This window comes from Helobdella robusta (assembly GCF_000326865.2).
Source record: "Helobdella robusta unplaced genomic scaffold HELROscaffold_17, whole genome shotgun sequence".
Taxonomy (NCBI): Eukaryota; Metazoa; Annelida; class Clitellata; order Rhynchobdellida; family Glossiphoniidae; genus Helobdella; species Helobdella robusta.
This window is the reverse complement of record NW_008703942.1, coordinates 1563065-1589170: the sequence shown is the minus strand read 5'-3', so window position 1 is coordinate 1589170 and position 26106 is coordinate 1563065. Positions and strand designations below refer to the sequence as shown.

Here is a 26106-nt window from a genome sequence, read left to right as displayed (position 1 = left end):
CAATATCATCATCGTCATCTTCATCATCGTCAGATTATTTCCTGTGGCAACATTATTGGCTACAGCGGCGTGACCACCACCATCAACATCTGCAGTACAAACAACATCTACACCGATATAAACAACAATATCGACAACATCAACAACAACAACAACCTAATGATCAACGACAGCACATCAAGCAACAGCAAAACAAACCAGCAAAACAACATCGTCCAAACGTCAACAACCTCCAATCCAAATTACGTCTCCATCATGGCCACCAACAAACTAAACAACAGTATCAAAACCACCAACAAAGTAAACAACGGCAGCTACAACAAGAAGAACACAAACACGAGCACAAACATAAACACGAACAGGAACGTGAACACACGTTCACGATGTTTTCATCAGACTTCGTCATTGAAGTGGCTGGCAAGTTGTTTAGCGAACGTAAGATCAACACGACTTTTAAAGTCTATGCAAAGCAAAAATGCATCAACGTTAGCCATTTATTTAATCAACATCTACAACAACGTCAACAACAACAACATCAACATCTACAACAACGTCAACAACAACAACAACAGCAACAACAACATCAACATCTACAACAACAACAACATCAACATCAACAATATCAGCAACATCAACAACACGAACAAAAACAAGATCCACAAAAACATCAACAAAATTTTTGCGATGGTATTTTTCCTGGTTTGATCAAGCAAGTAACAAAATTTAATCAAAACAAAGACGGCGATCACAACAAAAACAACAACCACCACCACAGCAGCAGCAACAACAACAACAACAACAGCCACAAAAACAACAACAACAACAGCCACAACAACATCAACAACAACATCATCAACAACAACAACAGTGAAGAAACCAATGTTACGTCAGATCAAATCATCAACAGCCACAACAACAACAACAACAATAATAATAATTATAACAACAACAACAACCACGACAACGACAACAGCAACATCAACGATATTTATAGCAACACTTTCAGTAGAACAAACAACGTACATTCTACTCATTCTCAATCTGGCCGTAGTAACAACATCACCGGCAATAACAACAATGAAAACAATCACAACAACACCTCTAGTTTTATTTTACACGACTACAACAACGAACTTATTAACACATTGAACAACAACAACAACAACAACAACAACAGTAGTGACACCAACGGACCGGATTATTGGTTAACATTCGATTGCTCATTATTCAAGGAAGCAGGCAGTTATGATGTGTTCGTTGAGAAGTCTGATGGGGATGTGGTCATCACTGAACGTCTGGTCACTTTCACTGTAAGTTTTCAGGATGATGGGGCCAGTGTGATGGTCAGTCGTTTGTTTGATCTTTATATTTATATTAATAATAATGACATATTTTTTGTTGTTTGTTTGTTTGTTCATTCTTCTCGCGTCATTCTTTTCAGTTGCCTACTTGCTTGTTTGTCGGTTCACTTATTTGTTTGTTTGTCGGTTCACTTATTTGTTTGTTTGTTTGCTCATTATTTGTTTGTTCATTTGTTTCTTTAATACATCCATTTAAAAGGCATTTTACAATTTTTCTGAAATAATTCACAACGAATAATCATTCAAGAGAATTATTTTAGCAGCTTAAATTCATTACACCGTGTGTTATTACAGACGATTGAAGTGATGTTGTCATATTCACAAACATGAATTGAGTGTTTTTAAAAATTAACGTCTTTTGATTTAAAAACCCGGATTGGACAGTTGATGTGGCCAGTGGTCAGTATAAGTGTTGAGAGCCTGGAGTACACATTCCTTGAAGATGATGTTGCCCTGCATGTTGTTGAACCATCTTTCCAGCTGATCACATGCACTTCTCAGCATTTCAACGAAACTGTCATGCTGCTTGTTCTATTCCATGGTTCATTCCTTCATAACGAGGGTGATGTTTGTTAATGTTTTAAGCTACATTAAACTGTGCTAAGAGTGCATTTTTAACACTTTACATTTATTATTCATCATATTTCTTACTGTATTCTTCTGTTATAAGACTTTGTCATAAATGATGCGTAAAATGGCGATTCTCACAACAGCGTTGAAACTGACAACAAGCAATCTAACCCACAGACGACCAAAACATTCCACACACTCTTGTTTACAATGAAACTGTGACACGTCACATGAACTCTCACGTGACCAAACACGTGATGGGGTGCGGCGTGTTTGATAGGCCAGGATATTACAGTGTGGCAATGTACCAGAGCATGGACGCGCACAAGTTAGTTCTTATTATCAGGATGTTTGTTTCTGACCTATCTCGTCTTTGCCATTATTTTATTTATCAATTAAAATTAAATTGAAATAAATTAAATACTATCATCATTAATAGAAACACTGACAAAAACAAGAAAGGTACCAACAAACCAACTAAAAACAGACAGCAGACAGACAGGCAGACAGACAGACAGAGAAACAGAAAGACAGAGAGACAGACAGAGAGACAGACAAACAAACAGACAGACAGACAGGTAGACATGCAGGCAGACATGCAGGCAGACAAGTAAACCAACAGACATATAGACAGACAGACAAACAATCAAACAAACAGTTACCCAGGTGAACAGCTGGCATCAACCGAAATATTTTCCATCCTCCCATCAGCTTCAACTGTCAAACTTCTCGCGCCATCATACATTCAAAATGTTTGTTCACATCACGTGGTCGTTCACGTCATCAAAAAACCTGGTTGCTGCTGCCTGAGGGGACGGGTGAGGTTGTACAAGGTGACAAGAAGGGTCCTATTTGGGAGGGGTGTTGGTCGTGAACCTGAGATGGCGGGTGCTCTGGTCAAAGGCAACAAACAAAACACAAGGAAACTCATTCCACTTGAGGACGTCAGGAAAGTTGCAGCTGCTGGATGGCAAATGACAAAAGAGGTGAAAAAATGCGTGCGGATATGCAATCGTATTTTTTTTTTATTTTTTCAGAAAAAATTATTTTACATTAAATGCTTCATTTGCTAAATTTGTCATTAAAAATAGTTGAATGATTAAATTAATTAATTAACCAACTAATTAATAAAACAGATTTACGTAGCAGAAGTTGTTGTAAGCAGAGCTGCTGTGCAGGTTCAATTCGAATGTGATTTGTTTCAGGGTGAGGAGGATGGTGATGGTGCCGTTGAAGAGGCTGGGAATAATTTCAACGATGGATCACACCAACACTTCGACAGCCAGCCTGCCCATTTGCTAGACGATCACAAGAGTATAGAATATGAAAATTTGAATAATGTTGATACAGAAAATCTCAATACAAATAAGAACAACAGCAACGATGACGATGACAACGATGATGAGAAGATGAGTAGAAATGATGAAGTGGTTGGTTATTGTTGGCGGTACGTATCCATAGCCAGGGATGGTTCAGTTCACCATCACGCCATCACCTGCTCTCACGTGCCACAAAGAGATGGTGAAGAAGAGGAGGATGAATATGAAAATGTTGATGGTGATTATGATTATGATGCCAAAGGTACAAAGTACAACAACGATATTTCATGCGATGTATATTACAAAAATTGTTGCAGATTTAATATTTTATTAATAACTTTTTAAAAATATTCATCCAGAAAGCACATTTTTCAATCTTTTGTGGCAGTCAACAGCAACAGCAACGACAACGACAGAGCAACAGTTTTTAAACAACATCAACTGCAATGTAACACACAACATCAACAACACAGCAACAAACATTACATTCGTGGCAAACATCTACAAAAATAAGACCACCATCTCCTGTCTACAACTATCCAATCCTAAAACGATGAAAATAAAAATTTTCAACATTTTTCCATCAGTCCAGCCTGCAAAGTGCCTTGAGGTTACTGTCACAAATATCTCCAATAAGTCGGTATCAAACGTTATCTTCAAAAGATTTTTGTACTTGTCTGGAAGTTTTTTCGAAGTGAAAACTTCAGTGAAAGCGAGAAGGATTGCCGTCAGTTTCCTGGCTCACCCACACATCCATGAATACTCTCATCCATGTCTTGATGTTTATCACGCTCAAGGTGAAATGAATGATGGACTGAATAGTAGTCGTGATGTCACTGATGGTGATGATGACGTCATCGATGATGTCATTAATGGAGATGGGGATCAAGATGTGACAAGTGAAGAAGAGAACTTCGTCAGCAGTCATCAGATTTTTTATCACCTTATTTTTCATGGTAAGATTTTTGGGTTCCAAAAAATAATTGTTAACTACAAAACAGTTAATTAATGCATTTTCTTTCTTATAACAATTTTTAAAATGTTTTCAACGCAGATTTTGAGCCTAATTTCGATGTTTCACTGGGAACAGACAACGACAACGATCTTAACACCACCAACAACCACAACAACAACAACAGCCACAACAACATCTGTGATAAGAAGGATAGTGTTCAGAGAGAACATTCGAATTATGTGATAGTCTTAAACGACGAAACAAACGCTTTGATATTGATCACATTATGTGTTGTAGTTGCGGTTGCTGCTGTCTTGTGTTTCATAATCATGAAATTTTGTTACTTCAGCGGCCAGTGCTCCATCAGAGGAAAGTTTAACGGGAGGAAATAAAATTTTGTCTCTGTTTTCAATTTTTTATTATGTGAGTGCAGTGTAGGGTTTGTTGTTCTCGTTGTTTTTATTGTTTGTTGAATTGATCGTCTTACTTATTTTTCCTATGTTTTCCCTTTTAAATATTCATCTGGCCATTCTAATTATTCTCTTTTGCGGGGTTAATCTGATTTATCAACGCTGACGAAACTCGTAATTGAGATGAGAATTTTGAATTTTATTTTCCAATGCACAATTTTACATTACCGAATGATTTCATCACGTTATCTTTGCATGTACAACAAAAAATTGATTATCAAGTCTTTTAATAGAAGACAAAAAAGTTGAAATTCAAAAGTTACCACAACTGAAAATTTTCTCTTATCTACTTTCAATTAACGATAACAAATCAATTATTGAATGGCGGATGGTGAATGAATGAATAGATTAATGCATGAATGAATGAACGAATTGATGAACGAACGAACGAATGAATGAATGAATGAATGAATGAATGAATGGATAAATGAATGATTGAATGAATGGATGAATAAATGAATAATGAACATGGATATTCACGAAAGAAAGCACATCATGCAACAAGCAAATAAAACTAACAAACAACAAATAAAACACTTTAATTAATTTAAAATTAAGTAATTTAAAAAAACCATTTTAATTGGTTTAAATTTAAATAAATTAATTTAATTTAAATGTAGTCAAACATGATCTAAAACATTTAAAAAAATCAGGCACCTATAGCTAATGTCATCTCCCATTTTAGCGTTCATTAAAAAATTATTTTGCTTTTTGGTGCTTTTAAGACACAAAAACATTTTTCAAGATTTAGAGAAAAAAATTAAATATGCTGGCTCATGAAATGAAAAAATAATATTGCGCAAATTTGCATTTTTAATAAATAATTATAATATTAATATCTCATTTAAATTAGTTTTTAAATAATTAAGAGCAATTTTTATCGAATAATAAAATAAAGTTTAAATAAAGAATTCATGTAAATCACGTCAAAATAATATTTAGCGCGAATACAATTTATATTGGTCAATTTTCGTTATTAATGCTCAATACTGTTTCGTTTGATTAGGGGTCTTCAGGGACGTGTGCGTGTGTCTTGTTCACTTGCCTGTTGTATTATGGTGCAGACTAAAAACCAAAAAACATATCTATGTTGGTGTATTATAATGAATATTAACGTTTATATCTAGCAAAAATTGAATCGTATAGGGTACGTAGGTTTGGTACCTTCGACCAACACATTCTAGAGATGAATGAACTATGTCACCAGTTGATTAACGTAAATTAAACTTTTTCATTCAAGCTCTGATACAATTGAATGAACTATTTATTAGACAGTTGATAAATTTTCAACAGCACTGTTGTGCTATTTTACGATGAAAATATATTTTAGGGTGTGGTTAACGTTTCATTTAATTGCTACGCCTGTCTTGCAAAATACAAAATAATTTCTGACTTGCATGTAAAATGATAAAAATTAATTGGTTATAAAAAAACGAAATGTAATTTTAAATGAATTAAAAAAAATACTGAAAGACACGACTTGATTATATTGCATTAATATCTAACAGCCATTGATATCATAGAGATGTAGATTTCAGGTTAGCAATGGTTACAATTAATTAATTAATTAATTAATGTGAAAGTTCTTAGTATTTTAAGTACTCGTGCACTTAGTAATTTAACTGAAATGACGACAGAAACAATTCAGTGCGGGCCTGTCGTTCTTCACGCAGTCAGTGCTTTGTACTCCATCCATGTCATGCTCACAACAAACAAAAAATTGCCAAAAATATCGAAAAGAAGTTAAACAAAAGTGATTTTAATCAATATTGTTCATTAATAATTTAATTTGACGACTAATTTTTTAATTTAAAAGGCATGGATTAGTTGTGGAACAATTTTGTGATAGAAAATAATTCTCAAACAAACAATCTTTATCAATTGATGGTAACTATCTATAACGAAGTAACTGATTAAGGTGAGTTAAAGAACTCTTTCCAGGTAGGACTCCATATAATCCTTCTCGTCGATGACTTCCGAAATGTCGTCGTCAATGAACTGCTTGAGGTCCTCATGGCTGTAGGAGTCCTTCTCAGGTGCAAATCCACCATTGGAGACGTCCTTCAACAGCGGCCTCCTTCGCGTTTGCTCCTCCAAGAAGAACTTCATCGCGTTCTGACCTTGCTGCATGTTTGTTTGTTCGTTTGTTTGTTCGTTCGTTCGTTGTTCGTTCGTTTGTTTGTTGGTTTGTAGTCATTTCGTCAATGTTATGTTCCGATTTAATCGATTTAAACTTGTTTATGCAAACTGTTTTAAAAGACGATATTGGTAATAAATTTATTAATAAAATTGATGATAAAATTTAGAGGTGAGGCCATTAAATAAGAACGGACTTCATCGAGAAACATCCTGTCCTGATCCTTCAGTGACTTTCTCGTTGTCGTACTGTTAATGAATTTCGTGTTTATCATGATCGTTCTGTCCACATTCCTCTCCTTTCAATTAAGTTTTGTTTCAATTTTTCGTAAATTAATTTTATAAAAAAACTTGTTTTTTTGTTATATAATGAAATTTTAAAAAAATTTCATTATACAAAACAATTCAACCAAAACAATTTAACGACCCAACGAAGGAATCAATGACATTTAATTATTATGATGGAACCTTCATGTTGTAAATCAAATAATGAACAACGATTCTTCAGTATGTACGAATAAAAATATAAAAATGCAATGAAGGTTGAAAAGAAATAAATGAAGAATAAAAGTTCTGGTGAGATGTTGTTTTTCTTCACGGTATAACGTTACGTTCGTTGATTTGATACCTGCCACATATTATTGAACATATCCTTCTAATATATTTGTATGAAACATTAAAAATGAAAATGCAATGTAAGATTGAGTGAGAATTGATAATTTGATAGGTAAAAATAACTTACATTTTCAAAAATGTTGTTCAGTTGATAAACGCGGAGAAGATTCTCGACTGCTTGTCGTTGGTAGATTTTGGAAGGAGCATTCTGGTTGTCCCTCATGTGATAATTCACAAACTCAAAGTGCTTTCGACGTCTTTCCAAATTTAGCGGATCTTTCAGGGATATCTTCTGCATGATCAAATTAATTATTCATGAAAACTAATTGAAACTTTCATGTCACTTCAACCAGATTCAACAGCATGTGCTAAACTAAAAAATTATTTACTTGACAGAACAGTACAGTTTTTAAAACATCCTAAAGTGAAATATTGTTAGATCATTTAGTCACTATAAAATTCCCCCAACCAACACAACATGCACTAGCCCAACAAACACAACAATAAAGTTAAAACATGGATCAAAGATATCACCTGTTCGTTGTTGTTGTTGTTGAAGACGTTGACGATTTGGTCCAGTGCCTCCTTCTTCGTTCCAAACAACAGCTTCACGTCATCATCTGTCAGGCGGGCCTCCTTAGATATGAATTCAATGCATTCCAATGCAATTCAACGCAATGCGATGTAATGAAATTTGTTTTGATTTTTTTGTATCTATTTAAGCGTATAACTTACAATGTTGCTAACAAGTAACAACTTTTTCCTTTTTAAATATCGAACATTTTTGGTTTACACACAAACATAAATGTCTTATTCGTTAATGTTTATTTGCACGCACACACAATTAACCAATATTTTACTTTCAAAATAATCAAAACAAGCACAACACGAACACAAAAAAACACGCAACACCCCATACACATCTCACAACACACCCACACACACCCACACACACACACACAACACACACACACAAACAGCACAATCACAAGAGCACACCCCCAACTCTTACTTTCAGAATCTGCACGGCGTCTTCTTGTTTGCTGACTCTTACTTTAGAATTCATTTTTGTTTTGATGAACTGAAAAAATGAGCAACATATATTTTTCAGTGTAATTGATATCAAATGCCGCATTAAAAAAGTATTGCTGTTGAAACAACAAACAACATCCTGGCTATGCATGTACGGATATCTTGCTGAACGTTGTAGGTAGGTGAGACTACGATACAAATTCAATATGTTGTTGCATGTTGCAAACACGAGTTAGTGTGGGTTGGGTGGTTTCAATAATTTTAAGAGATGAGATGTTATTATGGCTATTTAATAATTTATACCTAACCTCTGTAAAAGTATCTGCCTGACTCAAGAAGTCTTTGTATTGTTTGCTGAGTTTGGAGCGTTCGTTTGAAATTTTAAGCAGATTTCTGTGCGAATTTGTTGAGTGGCAAGTTTAAAATTTGAAGAATTTAAATCAGACTGAAGTTATACATATTTTTATTAGGATTATTATTCAAGTACAAGAATCACAATGAAGATTAACATAGCATGTTCATTTAAACTTCATTGTGTAGCATATTGCATTTTATCAAAACTTATTTTAATTTGTCAAAAGTTGATCAAAGTAGTTTACATATTTGTTTGAACATGTGAACAACAGCAGTAAGTTGAAACTGTGTAATACATATGTGATAATTGTATATACACCTGTGTATAAGTGTGCGTGTATGTGTGTGTGTGTGCTTTTAAATGTGTGCATGTGTGTGTTTCTGCATGTATAAGTAAATGTACGAGAGAGATTCGTGATTGAAAATATTATCATTAGCATTTCATAAGGATTGCGCTAAACATGTAAGCATGTCAATTAATTTGAGAAGGCCTGCTTGAAAAATGAGCAGAAAGATAGAAACTTTGGATGAATTACTTAAAAAGTTGGGTGTCGTAAGGTTTTTTGTTCATGGCAACTTCATTAACGTTCTTCACTAACTTTGCAGACAGCATTTGTTCGATGGTTCTGTCGTCAATCTGGGGTTTCGATGTTTATAAGTCATCGTATTCATTTTCAATATTACTAATAAAATCGTGCTGATGATTTCAAATATTTCAATAAATGTTTAACTTTTCTTAGTGCGATCGTCTTTGAGGCATTGATGGATAATTTGGTTTAGTTTGGAAAAGAATCATAGCAGATTGATCATCAAAAATGTGTAACTGACCGTTATGAAGCCGATTGTTTTGTTGTTGAAGTTGTTAAACCTCTCCCGATTGATTTGTTGCTGGTCAGCCAGTTGCGTCATGCGCTTCATGAAAGAATCATCTTCTTGCAGCGACAGCCACCAACCTGTTGTTTTTGCAGACATGTGTGTGAGTTGTTGTTTCTCTAATGTCTCATTGTGTGAGAGTTGCTGTAGTTAATGTCTCATTCATATATTTGGTATTGCCATTGTTACAGTTTAGCACGAACACGCTTAACATTGCTCAAAAAAACCAACAGAATAACTGTATCGTAACTGACACAAACAATGATATCATCGTCATAATCACCACCAAAAACAACATTTACAACTTCATTGCAATCTTAACTCAGGTTCAGCGTAACATTCCCAACGTTACTGCTGTCCTAGTGAACAGTTGTGCAAAGACCCGGTTCGAACGCAAAGAAAATCAAAGTTGTCTAGAGCTCAAGTGATGTTGCATCAATTCAAACATGCGTTCCTTGTGCGTGTGTGTGTGTGGTATTCAAGTTTGAGTGGAACGGTGAATGTATGAATGAATGAATGAATAAATAAATGGATGGATAAATAAATAAACAGACAAACGGATGAATGAGTGAATAGATGAACAAGCGAACTAACGAATGGATGAGTAAATGAATAATCGTGTGAACGAAGAAACCAGTATGTTAACTAGTGAACTAACAAATGAATGAATGAATGAATAAATAGATGAATGAATGAACAAATGGATGAATAGATGAATGAATGCATAGATGAATGAATAGATGAATGAATGCATAGATGAATGAATAGATGAATGAATGAACGACAGAACAAACGAAACCGACCATCGAAGACGTGCAATGGATAGTTAGCCAGCAGACCTCCCCCGGTCATCACGTCATCCACCTTCAGCGCTTTGTTCCTCTCCTTCACCATGTCGTTCGTCACTTCATCATTAAGTCATTCAGTTTGCATGAATTTATAATACTTTTCGCAATTTCTATGCAAGTTTTTTCAATTAGATATCAAGCTTCATTTTTGAGAATTCTAAATGAAATACCACTATGCTGGCTGGTACACAGCTTGTCACTCCGACAAATATCTCAGCGTTACAATCAAAATATGGATTTGTTTGTTTGATAGTTTAGCCCCTAAGTGATGCCAATTCCTTCAGGCGCTAATATATTATTGATGATGCGATATAATATTTATACGCTGCATATCATTAAGTCATGTTATTATAATAAATGTTAATACCACCACTGCTATACTATACTGCTGCATGATTTAACATGTGATTGTACACACCTGGATTGGCAAGGGACATGCGGACAGACTGAATGACTGGCAGGTCAGGTGTTGTCTTAACGTGGTGTAACTCGAGATCACTACGAGTTAGGTTGGCCACCACTACGCAAAGTTCCTTCTTGAATCGCGAGTACAGCTGGTTTTGAATTTGAATTTATTTTTATAAAATAAACCAAACAGGTTTTTGCTTCAAACGAAGTCAAAGTTATTACAATTTTTTGAAGTTTCAATAAAAATTTTACCCAACAACTAAGATGTAATTATTTTTAAATGTTTTTTAATATTCAAATGTTTCCTTGACATCATACGGACCTGCGCAAACGTGAGGTCTTTGTTGCCAGAACTTTCCTTAATTTTCTTGGAGAGCAACTTCAGGACGGAGTTGTTGGTCGAGAGGGGAATGCAACAAGAACAACATTTGCTGTCTGAGGAGGCAACACGTGTGTGTGTGTGTGCGTGTGTGTGCGCGCGCATACGCGTGTGCGTGAGTGTGTATTGAAATGGAAAAGCACTATTATAATTGTATGTGCTTAAGTACGTATGTTCAAATGTCTGTGCTTTTTGATATGTGCTAAAAATGAAACGAATTTTAAAGCTGAGATGAGCTTAGTCACTTTAAGACTCACCTTAATGAGACCAGAACAGATAAAAATTGACTAAAATAAATAAATAAAAATAAAGATAGGTCACTATTTTATGATCAGTTTTTGCTACCACTAAAATTTACTGAAAATATTGTATTCATGTTTGGAAACGTATTAACGAATTAACGTAAAAATAAATAAAAACTGCCACCTACTCAGTTGTTGCAAGTCCTGTTGAAACATTTTTTTGAGTTGTTGAGAGTTGTAGCCGACAGCCAGGAAGGCGGCGACAACAGCTCCTGTGCCGCTGCCTGCCAATCTCTCTATCTGCTTCCACACACCTGATTCCTCCAAGACCTGGCGCGTGTGTGTGGTTCCATCAATAGTTTAGTCGGTAACATTGAGAATTAATTTTTTCAATTTTTATCAAAAAGTATGAAATCAATTTCTATAATATTAATTCTGAAATGGTTGAGATTAGATTTTACGATTGAAGTAACTATAAAGTTTATTTCTGTATTTCACGCAAGTTATTTGTTGCGAATTTTAAAACAAAGCGGTCCAAATTTTTGCTTGTAAAATGTTACAAAAACTTATGAAATTTAAATTAAAGAAAATCTTAGCACTTACGGAATAAAATAAGGATGAATACAAGTTTTCAAACCGGGTACAATTAGCAATTTATTGTTTTGACGATTTATTTCTTTTTCTTCAAGATTAAATTGTCTGTTTTTTTACTTGCAGCCAGTCACAGAAATCTCACAAAAATCAAAATGAAATGTTCACTTTAAATTTTCGTCATCGGATTTTCCGCGCTGTTTTTGTTATTTCGTGTTCCATCAAACAATTGTCTGATAATTTCCTCATATGGTGATAATTATAATTATATATTTATATTATATTATAAATAATTAATTACGATTGGATTTCAAATGATCATCATCATCACTATCATCATCGTCATCTTTGACGTCACGATCATCATGATCTAACTACAATCATCTGACCTTCGTCATATTATTCTGGATCGATGTTAAAGACAGACGGCATCTACTTGTGTTAAAACATTTAAACAAATATTTCATTCATATATTTGCCAGATGCTTATAAATATTATCCAACAATATGTGCCTATTTATTTATTTATTTAATATTATTTATTTGTTTATTTATTTATTTTACTTTTTATACTTATTCCACTCTTCTATTTCTCTCTCTCTTTTTCTTCTCTCTCTCTCCCTCTTTCTATCTTTTGCTCATTTCTTTCCTAATATTTTATCATTTTATTACAGAAAATAAAATAACGCAACATGAATGATTACAAAAATTTGTTGTTGGTGATAGGTAATACAAAAAAATCATTTCATGTTGAAAAATATCGGCAAATGTTTTCTTAAGGTTGAAATAGTTTTGAAATAAATATGAAATATGTTAGCCTTAATAGAACCAACAACTACGTTACAGGCTTTTAGCATCCTCCCAAATGTTCATTTATTGATTTTCTTTTTATGTTAAGCTGCTGCTTATGTTTTTTCATCATTTGGAATTTCTAATTGGTGGATAAAATTAATTTGATTAAAAATTTAAAAATTATCTACATCACTTTAGATATTGTTTCAAATTGTATCTTTCTATTTCGATACGAGTTTTTTTTTGAAAGTTGTATCATTATAAAATCTCGGATCGATATGAAATTTCGGTTGCTAGTTGATAACGAGAATAGAGGCGCAGATGATTAAAAACACATGTGAATGATATTTGATGATCTCAAATTGAAATACCACACAGTTCTATTGAAACAGTTTCTTGCTAGTTTTTTAAACATTTATATTCAAAAATGCAAATGAAGCTGTCCGTTGTTTAGCTGCAAAATTTGCAGCACGCCCATTAAAAAATCATTAGTCATCGATTGAGATATAATATGCAGTCGAATTAATTAATTAATTTTACATCTGTTAGTTTTATTGCAAAATTAAATAAATATTCTTATATTTGAAAAAAAATAATAAAGAAATTTCAGAAGTCTTAGAAGTTTTAACATCGCCTTATTTATTTACTACGAAGTCACGTGGTTATGTTCACGTGATCAACAAAAGAAATTTATAGGATATCACAGATGCATAAATTTTTCAGTGACAGCTGATCTGAATTTGCACTCCTAGTTCAAAAAACAGACATCTCCATAGCACACGTCGTTGAAACTGTCGAAGGCATTCAATGATTTCAAACAGCTGTCATCGTCATTATCATTCTCAGCATCATAAACATCATCAACATCATCGTCATTATCATCCTCATCATCATCAACGTTAAATATGGGTGGGAATGTGAATACTAGTTAATTAGAAGCAGATGGACCAGTTCAATTAATATCGACATGAACGTGCCCAGCAATGTTTGCCTGCTGTTTATATTAATACTCATTCCTACTCTTAGCTACATGTATTGTTTGTTTGTTTGATCGTTTGAAGCGGCTTCAAACAGACAGCTACTTCTTTCTAATATAAACACGTTTCTGTCTATTCAACATTGAGAATCGTGATTAATTCATTCTTTTACATCACGCATATCCCCACCATGAATGTTTTATATTCTAGAATTGTTGTTATATATCTTTCTCTAAAATACAAATTAAGAATAACTTCAAAAATGTTAACATTAACCCAACCATTTCATCTAAGTTGCCGTTATATGTAAAGCCATTGCTACAAAAATAAAACTAAACCAACATATTACATAGGAGTTACTAATTAAATTAAAATTAAGAATCATCGTGGAAAAGCTTATTTTCAGTTGTTTTAATAAGTAGTGTCAATTTCAAATTGACTCAGACTCGGGCATACAAACTGCAGTGGATGTCTTACTAGAAGGGTGGAATAAGTAAGAGAGAGAGAGAGAGAGAGAGAGAGATCATACATATATTCATCTTCTTTTTAAAAATACTATCCAAGCCCCTAATACATGAAACTTCTGGCTAACTGCTGACCAATTATTGATTCAATATCATCTTTTCAAAAAAAAGTAAATGTAATATTAACGTGTGACATGAAAATAATTATTCATTTTAGAGCTGTTGCAAATATAATTTTCTTGGAGAGCTGATTTTTCAGCATGATAATAAAAATATCTTCATCATAGCGGGATTTTTTTTACGTTGTGTGTGTTAATGAATGTTGTTGAAGCAAGCTAATGCCGCCTGTATTAAAATAGATTCTCATCAATACACACACACACACACACGCGCGCACAGGCACAATGTTGTTACTATGAAACAAAGTGTTGTTGTAACTGCACTGTGTTGTGGGAGTTAGCTGTTTTGTTGCATGATTCTACATGTTGTCTATGCTAGAGCAGTCAAGACGATTGAAATGAAATGGCTCGAGTTTTGTTTTGTTGATTTTTCATCTTTGTAACATTGCCTTGTTTATTAATAAGTTGGATTAATATTTTCAAATTTTAGAAATAAAGTACATATTGCTATTATCTTATTTGCATCTTTTAAAATTAAATACGTACATGCAACATCATGCAGTTCAAACATTTTATATTTCATCATTCCTTTGAACTAGCAGAACGATACTGAATGAGATGTGTATTATGTACTGTATTAGTTAGATTGGATGTTGGATGTGTTAAGAGATATTAATGTTTAGAAGATGCATCGTCATTCATACGAACATGATTCTGATAAGCGTTGCAAAGAGAAGAATTGAAAGAAATTTGAATGTAAAATAATCCAACCTTAACAGCGCCGCAGTAAGCGAGGACCTTGTTGTCCCCACCTTCGAAGACAACGTTCTCGAAGGGGTACTGGTACTGCTCCAAGATGGATGTTGTTATCATGTGGGCCGTCTCTTCTGATGACATCTCGTGTTGTTTTTGCCGTTCACGTGTTTGCTTATGTTGATGTTGATGTTTTGGTTGATGTTGTGCTGTTATTTGATGTTTGTCTGTTTGTTGCGCTGTTGTTTATTGCCACTCCTTATTGTTATCGTTGAATATTTGGTTAAAAAAATGTTAAGAATTTATCAATAGTTTCTCTTATTTTGTTAGAAAATATTTATTTAAATCGCCTAGTTATATTGAACTTGTTCAATTTAAAAATTTGAATAACTACTAGTGACGGAGGTAAGCTGCAGCGATTAGTAGTGGCTGTGGATTGATGGCGTCCCCTGTGAAAGTTCGTATTCCACGCTCGCTTCTCTACTCCAAATTTTAAAATATTATGCAACCGAGCAACCAGGTAAGGAAATACGATAACGTGGCGAATCAGTTACTCGTTCGTTTGCCACAAAGTTGAGTTATCCAAATTTTCTGTATGGTCCTGTGAGAATGTTATTAAAGTTGATGATATGCAATAAGCACAGTCGGTTATCATGAAGGAATAACGTGATGTATGAATTTTAGTGTAAGGTGGTGACCTTGAATGAAGTTAACATGTTGGATTTGCAGTTGATGTTTTTTGCTAAAATGAGGTGAGGCGAATCTAAAAAAATGTTGAAATAAAAATAAACAACAAACCAAGAGAGGTAATTGATGAACACGTTGCGAACATGCGGAAATGTTAGAGTTCAAATTTTTATCCAATTTTGAATTTTTTTTAAAGAACAACAAATTTCATCCATATGAAGGTAGATTCTAAAACACTTATGCGAAATGAAAACAAAACTTTTTTTTTCAAAAGTTAAAACTCATGTTTCAAGTATGAGAGTGTGTGTATGAATGAATGTGTGTGTGTGTGAATGAATGCGTGTGTGTGTGTGTGTGTGTGTGTGTGTGTATGTACATCAGCATGCAACAACAACACAACTGTAGCAGCATAAAAGCAACAACAAATATTTGCATGTACCAACGATGCATCATTCACTTCCCATTATATAAATATATATAAATATATATTATATATATGTATATATATATATAACGTATAATTTATTATAAATATTTTTTAAATACATATTTTATATTACTATATATGAATATGTGTTATACAAATATGCATGTCTAATACAACTTAAAATCTTTTTGTATTATACATGTTTATATTATAACGAACTAATGTTATACAGAAAATACAATGATGAACGATGCATGTATAAAAGTGAATGTGAGTGAATAGTAAAGAAATTACAGTTCTGTATGAAACGTGTAACATACAATCTCGCACCCATGTGCTCTCTACATGTTCTATCATATTATACATCAATATCAAAATAGACATATAATAATAATAATTATAATAATAATAACAATAATAAAAATAATAATATTAATATACATGTATTAAAGTGTGTTTTGTATCGAGCTGTAGAGACACACATGTTGGCACGTGCGAATTTCCTAAGCATGTGCTAAAAATAAACCGCCAGGTTTATTGGGTGGGTGTTGAACAATTTTTGTTTGTGTGTGTGTTTCGATTAAACGAGTCGCAAACATCGTGCAGTCCGTGCGTTGGTTGGCTAGGAGTTTGTGAATATGATTGATTTCCAGTTGGTGATTGTTTATTGATGCACATGCATCGGCTGAATCATTTCATTCATCGTACGCCTCGTACAATCACATCACACGTACTCTAGCAGGCAGTTAGTTTATGATGACGAATTGAAATTTCACCCACAGGGAGCATTGCTGTGTTCATTCATGTTGCTACACTACCACTGCAATCTATTAATGAATTAAATACCTAAAAAGCTGCGTTCTATTAAAGAACAAATTTAATTTTTTTCAAATAAAGTATAGATTAATTTTTTTAATTTTGGTTGGTGAAAAAAGATTATATTAAAAAATTACATGTTGCTTCTGGAATTTGGATTTTACTATTCAAATTCACGCAAAACATGCATGAATAAATATACATCAATACATCGGTGGGGATCCCCTATGCAGTTGAACAGGGTCACTGTTATATAGTGACAGGACACTTTACCGCTACACTACATCATCTCGCCTCTAAGGAAAGTTTTTTATTTATCACCCATGAACTATTTCTATTGAATGATAGCGATTAATTGTCTCCTAGGAATAGTTGAAACGGATAGAGCATGTATGATGGATGGATGGCATTAAACTCTCTGTCTGGCTTTGTATTTTAACGTTGTTGATGATGCAATTGTAGTCAATTTCATCTTCATCATTACATATATTTCGTTGCATATAATCATTTTCCTTTCGTGCTCAAGCGACTTTGGTCTAGAGGAGTAACTGTAATGAATATGGTACGCAGTATTATTTTTAATTTTTATACCCACACATACACACATGCACGCGTTAGACAGGCTCTCTCTCTCTTTCTCTCTCTCACTCACACACACGCACACACACGCACACACACACACACATACATGATTATAAAGAAGATAACACTAAAAATAATTGTCTTATATAATAATGACTATAGTATTTGCCAACATTAACAACTGCAATCATAACATGATAATCCCATTATCGCTAAGGATTCTTAGATGATTCTTGAGCAAACTTCAGAAAGGCTTTTTTAGACTTGCAGATTATTGGTGTCTAAACCGCCTTTTAGAAACTAATATAAACATTTAAAAAATGAACTAAAAACCAAATCTATAAAGGGGTTGTGGATACACGACCCACTAAACAACTCACGCGTGCTATTATAATGTTTCAATGATATCGTGATATTAATGCAGATCTTAATGTTTAATTGCTTAATCTAATTAGCAACTTCATTATCATAATATATTCAACGTGATTAAATAAATCACAAAAACGCCATAGCTAATAGTTCTGATTAACAGGCCAGAATATTAACGTTAAAAAATGTTAATAAAATGATAACATTTACTCATCCAAAAATGCTGCAACAACTGTAATAATGGTATGGTGGTGGAATCGTTATCATTATGATGATGATCGTGAAATCCTTGTGACGGTGAAGATGATGATGGTAGAATACTTATGATGACGATGACGACGATGATGATGACGATGATGATGACGATGATGATGACGATGATGATGACGATGATGACGAAAGATTGATTGGTGTAATACAGGTGCAATAAAGTAACATTAAAAGGTACAAATATACAACTGCGTGTGCGTGTTCGAGTTAATTTAATCGGCTCGCATGGAAAATGAAAAAAACTTTGGAAAGAACTTTAGTGCTATGGAAAGTTAAAAATTGAAATGAAAAAATATATGCAGGCATTCAACGTTAATCTCAATAACTATTTGATGTTTGATTGATGACGATAATGAAGATGATGTCGATATAATGATGATAATCTCGTTGGTGATGGTGATGATTGTTATTATAATGTGATAATGATTATGATTACGATGATGATTATTATTATTATCATGGTTATCATTGTTATTATTATCATAAGGATGGCAGTGATTTATGACTTCAACCTTGGAATGGTTTAATGCTGCAGTTTATGCTCGTTTCATATCTGCAAAAAACCAATGCTGATGATGTGATGAGGAAGATGGGATGACGACGACGATGATGATGATGACGATGATGTGATGATGATGACGATGATGATAATGGTGTTTATGATAATTTTACAATGTTGGTGAAGAAGTTGTTGTTGTTGTTGATGATGATGGTGATGATAATAATACTGATGATTAAATATTTGAAATTTTTAATAACGAAATAAAATAAATTGTTAAAATATATAAATTGAATTATAAATGATGCTTTATAATAATGATATTAACAAATTTTTTCCAAATTTGATTGCAATTTTAAAATCAATTTTTTCAGAAATGTTAAATCAAAAATATATTTAATAAAAACAATTAATATGGGCTTGCATATATTCTCAAACAAACGAAAAGAGGTATATATCATGTAACATAATTGCAGATATAATTACTAAATTACACAAACAATTAATTATTATGAAAGAAAAATTATGAATTATTAAAAATTTATAGCAAGATAAGTAGTTAAATTCCATGTTACTCTTACGGTAGGCTGATCCTGTGTTGAAATCTCTCAGGTAACAAAAAGTTTTATTTAAGGTTCGGCAGGTAGCAGTGAGATTCATGAAATGTGCCTGGTGGAGGAAAATTTTAATTTGGTTTTATCTGGTTTGGTCATATTGGTTGAAATATTTCCATCGCATCACATTACATTAAATTAACTTACAATATATTACATTACGTTACGTTACCTTAAAATCAACTACACTAGATTACATTACAACAAATAACATCGCATTAATTTATTTTACATTGCAATATATTGCATTACTTTATATTACAGCAAAAAAATCACATTACCATACTATTAGTTTACATTACTTTACTATTACTTTACTATATTACAATTTGTTACATTACATTACTATATTTACATGACAATAATTTACTTTACATTGCATTAGATAGCATTACTTTAAAAAATACGTTTAATGCTGCTGATTTCTGAGTGGCCCTTCCAAAATTAGTAGACTTAAAAAATTCTAATATGCTACATAACGGAATAAAACAGGAGGGGGCAAACTACGGCCCTTTTATGCGGCCCGCAATGCCTTGTTCGCGCCAAAAAATGTCTTCAGCCATTATGACCATAAAAAGGGAGTCTCAAATCTTAAAAAATTCTCTCCCTGGTCAAAAAAAGTTTGCTATTTTAAGTACATATGTGGCTCTTCAAAGGTAAAATAGTTCTCAAAGCGGCCCTCACAGCAAAAAGTTTGCCCACCTCTGGAATAAAATATGCAATTGTTGAACTCCACGCTCGTGAATTTTCCAAATATTTTATACGTAATTACATTTTTCCCCGATATTCAAAATATTTTTGATTCCTTTCCATTGTTTCATTAAGTTTTCAGTTTTTGAAATATGTACATTCACAGTTTGCCACTGATAAGTATTTATTATCTTCATAAAGGGAGCTGTCCATGATTGATGGCCTAGGATCAAAAAATTGCAAAAGGGCATTGCATCCAATAAATGGACAGCCAAACATTTAGTAACCAACTTATTCAAACAAGATTTTTGTTAATTAAAAAAAATGCAATTTAAACTCTGATAACAACAACATAATTCAAACATTTTTAAAGAATTATTTTAATTTTTTAATCGACTTTTCACGTGTTTTTCAAAAATAAAGTAGCATCAACAAAATAGGAAATGTATTTATTAGGAGAAAAGAAAGATAAAAATAGTGTAAAAAACGAATGACAAAACAGGCAGACCTAAAATTAAAAATAAAAAACCTCCTAACCCAGCAAACGTGCAATAAATTCTCATCCTTACTGTCAACATCTTTTATATATAAATTCCACATTTTGTCTATTTCCAACTCCGTGTTTAGTTTTCTTACAGACAATTTTTTCAAGGCTCTATTCAATAAGATTTTTTTTTTAAATTCTGTTTTTGTCTATTAACTGAGCTTTAATGAGAAAATGTATGAAAATGTTAAATTTAACGTTGCTACGGTAGAAAAGCATTCAGAAGACTGTATGATGTGAATTCAGATCAGAGTTTCAGGAAGAGAGTTTAAATGATTGACACCTGAGGAATGGAGGCTGACATCATGGAAGACATCAACAGACAGATGAACAAATCATCAGTCGCTGTTTTTGTTTCTGCTTCATTCCACTTCATCATCATCATCATCATCACCACCACCATCATTCTCATCTTCCTCCTCTTCAATGTCATCATCGTCATCGTCATATTCTACATTATTGTAATTATTGTCATCAACCACCGGTCATTTTTAATGTCTTTCGTGTGATCCTCATCTTTTATGCAATTATCATCATCATTACCACGCCATCATCATCTTCATCTTCATCATCCCAGTCTCGGCCATCCTTAGATCATTTAATGCCCTACACTCGAGGAAATATTTTGATGAAGATTTAATGTTTTATTTTTATGCGTTAAATTTTTTTCTAACTAACTTTATTTATAATTGCCAGAAAATATGGCAACAAAGCCAAAAAATGCACTGACAATCGAATGATAATCAACATTTTTTCAAATCTCGACATTAATACACCTTGAAAAGAAAAAATAGTCATAGTAGCATAGTGACAAAATTCACTGGGCACATCAAATGCCACCAAATAGAATCAGTGAATATTTTAATTTAATTAACAAGTGCGATATATTTGCTTATTTGTTTCATTATGTAAGTTTTCAATGCGTAAATTAAACATTGCAAAAAAATTATCGAAAGGGGGTTTCCCACTAGAAATATTTACTACTCGCCCTCAAAAATTAATACGTACAGATACTTGCAGTCACGGAAAGAGACAACGTAGCTCCCTCAGTTGAGTACATACATCAGTTGAAATTAAATTTTGTCGCTAACATCAGAAATGAAAGGCAGCTGGTGCAGTCCATTATGAAGTGAGGTGTCCATCGCTACTGCCGTTGCTGCTACTGGTTGTGGTGATGGTAGTGGAACGTTCCAGTCAGCAAATGAATGCATCGTTTGTTGGCTGTATGCTTTAAATGTTTCTTCAAGTCTTTGAAGTCAAAACATTTTTAACAAATACTTTTTGGAGAGGTATTTGATATAAAGTTTTGTAATATTTTTTGATTGAAGAAATTGAAGAAATTGATTAACGTTGATTTGATAGTCTTGCATTTTAACTGCTTTAGCTTTTAAATAAAATTCTCTTGTTAACTAAGGTTCTTTCTTGAAATATAAAAATGTAAAATTTTTTTAATGAAAGTAACTAAAAACGTATAAATACGTTAATGTTTTCATTTGCAGTTAGTTTTCCCACACAATTTCTATTATTCCAGCTGCAATGAGTGAGTGCAATCATGGAAAAATGCTGAGTTGTGTATATGACAAGTAAATAAGAGAGCTGATAAATAGAAATCTATTGAAAACGTAAAGATGGAATGAAGAGAAGTTGTGTGGATGAATGTGAGCGGATGCTAACAGGTGGCTAGTTTTTGGCGACAGTGATAATTAAGGAACATCCATCATTGCAGTGGGACAGGTTGGTGTCGTTGTCTAACATGCCACTACCACAACTACCGCAACTACTGCAGCTACCACTTGTGCTATTTGCTTGTGCAAACTGCAAAGTTCTAGCAATATAATGACATCAAACACTTATTAAAATAAAACAGCATACTTATACTTAATGACGAATTTTGATAATTCAGAAAAATTTCATTTGAAATGAAAGTTATCACCTCTGCTCTTCAAATGGAGACATAAAAACTGCACCACGATACCGGCAATAGATTTTTACATGAACTGCATATACATCAGTTGTTTCACATTTATTTTCAAATCTTTGAAAATTAAAATCTATAAATTTTATTAACCGAAAGATAAAATTTTTCATAACTCAAAACAAAGATCAAGATAAAATTAGCATGAGCCGACCACTCACACAGCACAGCATGCCTTCTTCCCCTCCCCTCAATTCATCTTTTTCAAAAATCAATCAATCCACTAATGCATCTTCATCAATCGATCATGTTGGATAATTTTGATGGTGATAAACGTGATCTGCTGGCCCCACCTAACCCCCCATCGAAGGGGTGGTGGTGGGCAGAACACGTTTGTGAATTATAAGCCCTGCGTTATTGGATGCTATGAGGTACGTAACACGCAAACACATGCGTCGGTGGACGTGCAGAACCGTGCGCACAAACCAAACCCCCGCATGTATGACATACCGATATTTATGCAGAAACAAATATGCCCGCAGAAAAACGAGCGAAAACGCACGTAAAGTTGCGCACATAAGAGTTTAACTATACGTGATTTAAGAATTATGAATGAATAATACATGCGTGATTTTGCGTGAATATGTTCATACTCCGTGGGGTATCGATCGTATTAACTGAGACGATTAATGTTTCGTATTTTCCTAAGGTTATCGTAGTCTCTTGACTGCATTCTTCAAATATGGGATGGGAACATTTTGCTGACACGAAAACTAGCAATTTTGTTCACCAAAGAACTTATTCTGTTCACTACTATTGTTACTACTACTGCTGCTGCTGCCACTACTACTACTATTGAGGCTGTGCCGCTGCTGCTGCCCCCACTATCACACGAACAACTCATACAAATCCTATCCTATCCGCTAGATGTTTTTTAAATTAGAATTTCTTTTATTAAAATTTAATAAATTAATTCAACCGAAATGTGTTGTAATTTAAAAAAACTTAATTATATTTACACACACACGCACACACACACACACACGCACGCACGCATATTATTATCATTTATTAATGTACAAAAGGTTTAATACTTAAATTATAAACGTTGTACATGTAATGTACGTACGTGGAAGCTTACACCTTGATAAATGCCTCCACATGTAAGTGCAATGTTTCTTGTCTTACTCTTCATCAGCTGAACGGTTGCATGGCTTCTTTAAAATAACTCAAACCATCTAAATGCGGTCTACTCCAGTTAATCCATCTGACGGCGATTTGTTTCTTCAAGAGGGGTAACATTTTAAATCCTACACCATGTTTTCCTCACACTGATTATGATATTTCGTCATGTTCTTTTTATCTTGATTTTGAAAGTTTTTGACGTTGAATTTATTTGACAATTTGTTGCAGAAAAACCCATTTCTTTTAAAGAACCAAGTGGGTTTTTTATATTAGTAGCTGAGAAACAAAGCAAAAAATATTCACATAATTTATGTTAATGAATGCTATTAAAAATATGTGACTTCATGCTTATGTCAGATTCTGAATGAACTTTCATTCATTTCAAAAATGATTGGGCCGTACAATCTACTCTATGACGATGACGGCCTTGTTTTCATTGGTAGAAACTTGGCTTATTTGGCTCTTAGGCTGGATGAGGAATTAATAAATAAATTATTAAATTATTTAATTAATTGGCTAAGATTTTTTGGAGAGTGTGAATGTTCTGATGTGTGGATGTACGGATGCATGTGAGATTTTATTGACCGGTTAATTGACTGACTTGCCTTGTTACAATTTTAAAATGAACGACAGCGTTTGAAGGATTGGAGGCGGCATTAAAATAATAATGTTCATTCCCACAGCAGACGAGAGTAAAGTAAATACAGGCTTGCTTTTGCAGTTGACAAGCCTGTATTGATTTTAAATTATTTTTCATCCCTACTCACCTGCATTGACAGTTTTTAACACAGGCACGTGTCTGCCTGCTCAGAAGCTTCAAGACCCAATAAAACGAAATGCAACGCGATATATCAATTCCAGCACAAACAAATACATCTGTGCAAACGCAACAACGTGAATACATCACATATGATACAAGCCTACCCACAATCAACTATATGGATACATATGCACAAACATTTCTTGCATGTGGAAACATATACAAAGAAATCAATAGACCTGCGTGATAAACCGGCGCTACATAAAATGATACTGCACTTCACGTTGCATTGTTTTTTTAAGTTTAATGAAGGAATAGAATTAAAATAGTATTTAAAACTCATCAAAAATCTGTAAAATAGTTTTATGAAAATCAAGTGATGATGCAATCAGTTAATTTTGTGATACAGATAGATAGAGGGAGCTGTAATGCGTAAAGCTGGCTACGTAGAAGGGGCCACAGCTGACAGTTACTAAACCTGGGTAGTATCAACGGCAATTGACTGATCGGTGAATTGATGATTGATAGATTGATATTTGATTAACAGATGAATGATAATGTTGAATAATGATGAATTTATTAATGAGGATGAATTGATGATGAATGATAATGAATGTTGAATGAATATAAGTGATGAATTGAGATTAATTGACAAACTGATAGATTCACAATTGAAGATGGTTATTCACTAATTACTTGCACACAATTGGGTGTGGTTTGCCATCTATATGCTTTTTAAATTAAAGGGATCATGATTTAAGCGGTCTTTTCTTTTAATTACATTAGCAAAATTTTTTCAAATTCTAAATATAATTGATAAGCAACACAGCGTTTTTCATTAACATGGTGATAAAATGGTTATTAACCATGGTGATAAAATATTTTGCATTAATGGCAAAAAAATCAATTTTTTTTTAGTTTTAGACAAAACATATAAGCTAAGACGAAAGTAGGTAGTTGACAAAATCAACCATCACCAGGAAATAAACTATAAGAGTTTAAAAAAAGGAATTAAATTTAATTGACCTACGTAACTAAAGCAAACAAATTAGCTAAATTTTTATATCAGTAAAAAGGCGGTAAAAATTGTGCCAGATTTATCATCAAAATATTATTTTTTTATGTTATTGTTACTAAGCTATTTCAGATAAATTGAAAAATGGTGATAAAAATATTTTGCATTAATGGCTAAAAGTGTCATGAGCAACATTCTAGACAGCGCTAACAAGATGTCAATAGCTCTAATGTTACATCCTTACATCAATAACGCGCGATTCACAACAACAAACATTCCGCTAACAAGCACTGTTTATAAAAAGTCTCAAATTTATTTCCGTAAGCAAGTATAAACACAACATGTTGGTCTCGTGTCGCAACATCTTTTCCCGCAATGAGGCGGTCTCGTGTCGCAACATCTTTATCAGCAGTGAGGCATTTGTTGTTTCTGTTTTCTAAACAATATACATATACAAGTATCAATTCAACAATGT

General features: G+C 33.2%; 2 protein-coding genes across 2 annotated transcripts in view; one reads left to right on the top strand and one right to left on the bottom strand.

Annotated features, from left to right (window-relative positions):
- The window catches only part of HELRODRAFT_170154 (hypothetical protein), a gene marked incomplete at both ends in the record, with an annotated part of 6341 nt that extends 1744 nt beyond the window's left edge, over nucleotides 1-4597 (top strand). The window contains 9 exons of the mRNA XM_009015973.1: nucleotides 34-300; nucleotides 363-485; nucleotides 573-1343; nucleotides 1746-1902; nucleotides 2109-2259; nucleotides 2590-2917; nucleotides 3068-3512; nucleotides 3610-4206; nucleotides 4305-4597. Coding sequence (XP_009014221.1) covers nucleotides 34-300; nucleotides 363-485; nucleotides 573-1343; nucleotides 1746-1902; nucleotides 2109-2259; nucleotides 2590-2917; nucleotides 3068-3512; nucleotides 3610-4206; nucleotides 4305-4597 — 3132 coding nt within the window. The remainder of the gene's footprint in view (nucleotides 1-33; nucleotides 301-362; nucleotides 486-572; nucleotides 1344-1745; nucleotides 1903-2108; nucleotides 2260-2589; nucleotides 2918-3067; nucleotides 3513-3609; nucleotides 4207-4304) is intronic.
- A 2001-nt stretch (nucleotides 4598-6598) lies between these two features.
- Nucleotides 6599-16193, bottom strand: HELRODRAFT_190994 (hypothetical protein; the record flags this gene model as incomplete). Its single annotated transcript, XM_009015972.1, has 15 exons — nucleotides 16057-16193; nucleotides 15653-15859; nucleotides 15277-15432; nucleotides 11751-11892; nucleotides 11264-11376; nucleotides 10952-11087; nucleotides 10489-10590; nucleotides 9641-9765; nucleotides 9349-9449; nucleotides 8767-8851; nucleotides 8439-8507; nucleotides 7961-8062; nucleotides 7554-7718; nucleotides 7009-7110; nucleotides 6599-6799 (listed from the first exon to the last, which is right to left on the bottom strand). Exons 3-15 carry the CDS (start codon nucleotides 15400-15402, stop codon nucleotides 6599-6601), a joined length of 1569 nt encoding a protein of 522 aa, XP_009014220.1. The 5' UTR covers nucleotides 15403-15432; nucleotides 15653-15859; nucleotides 16057-16193.
- Between the last annotated feature and the right edge of the window lie 9913 nt (nucleotides 16194-26106).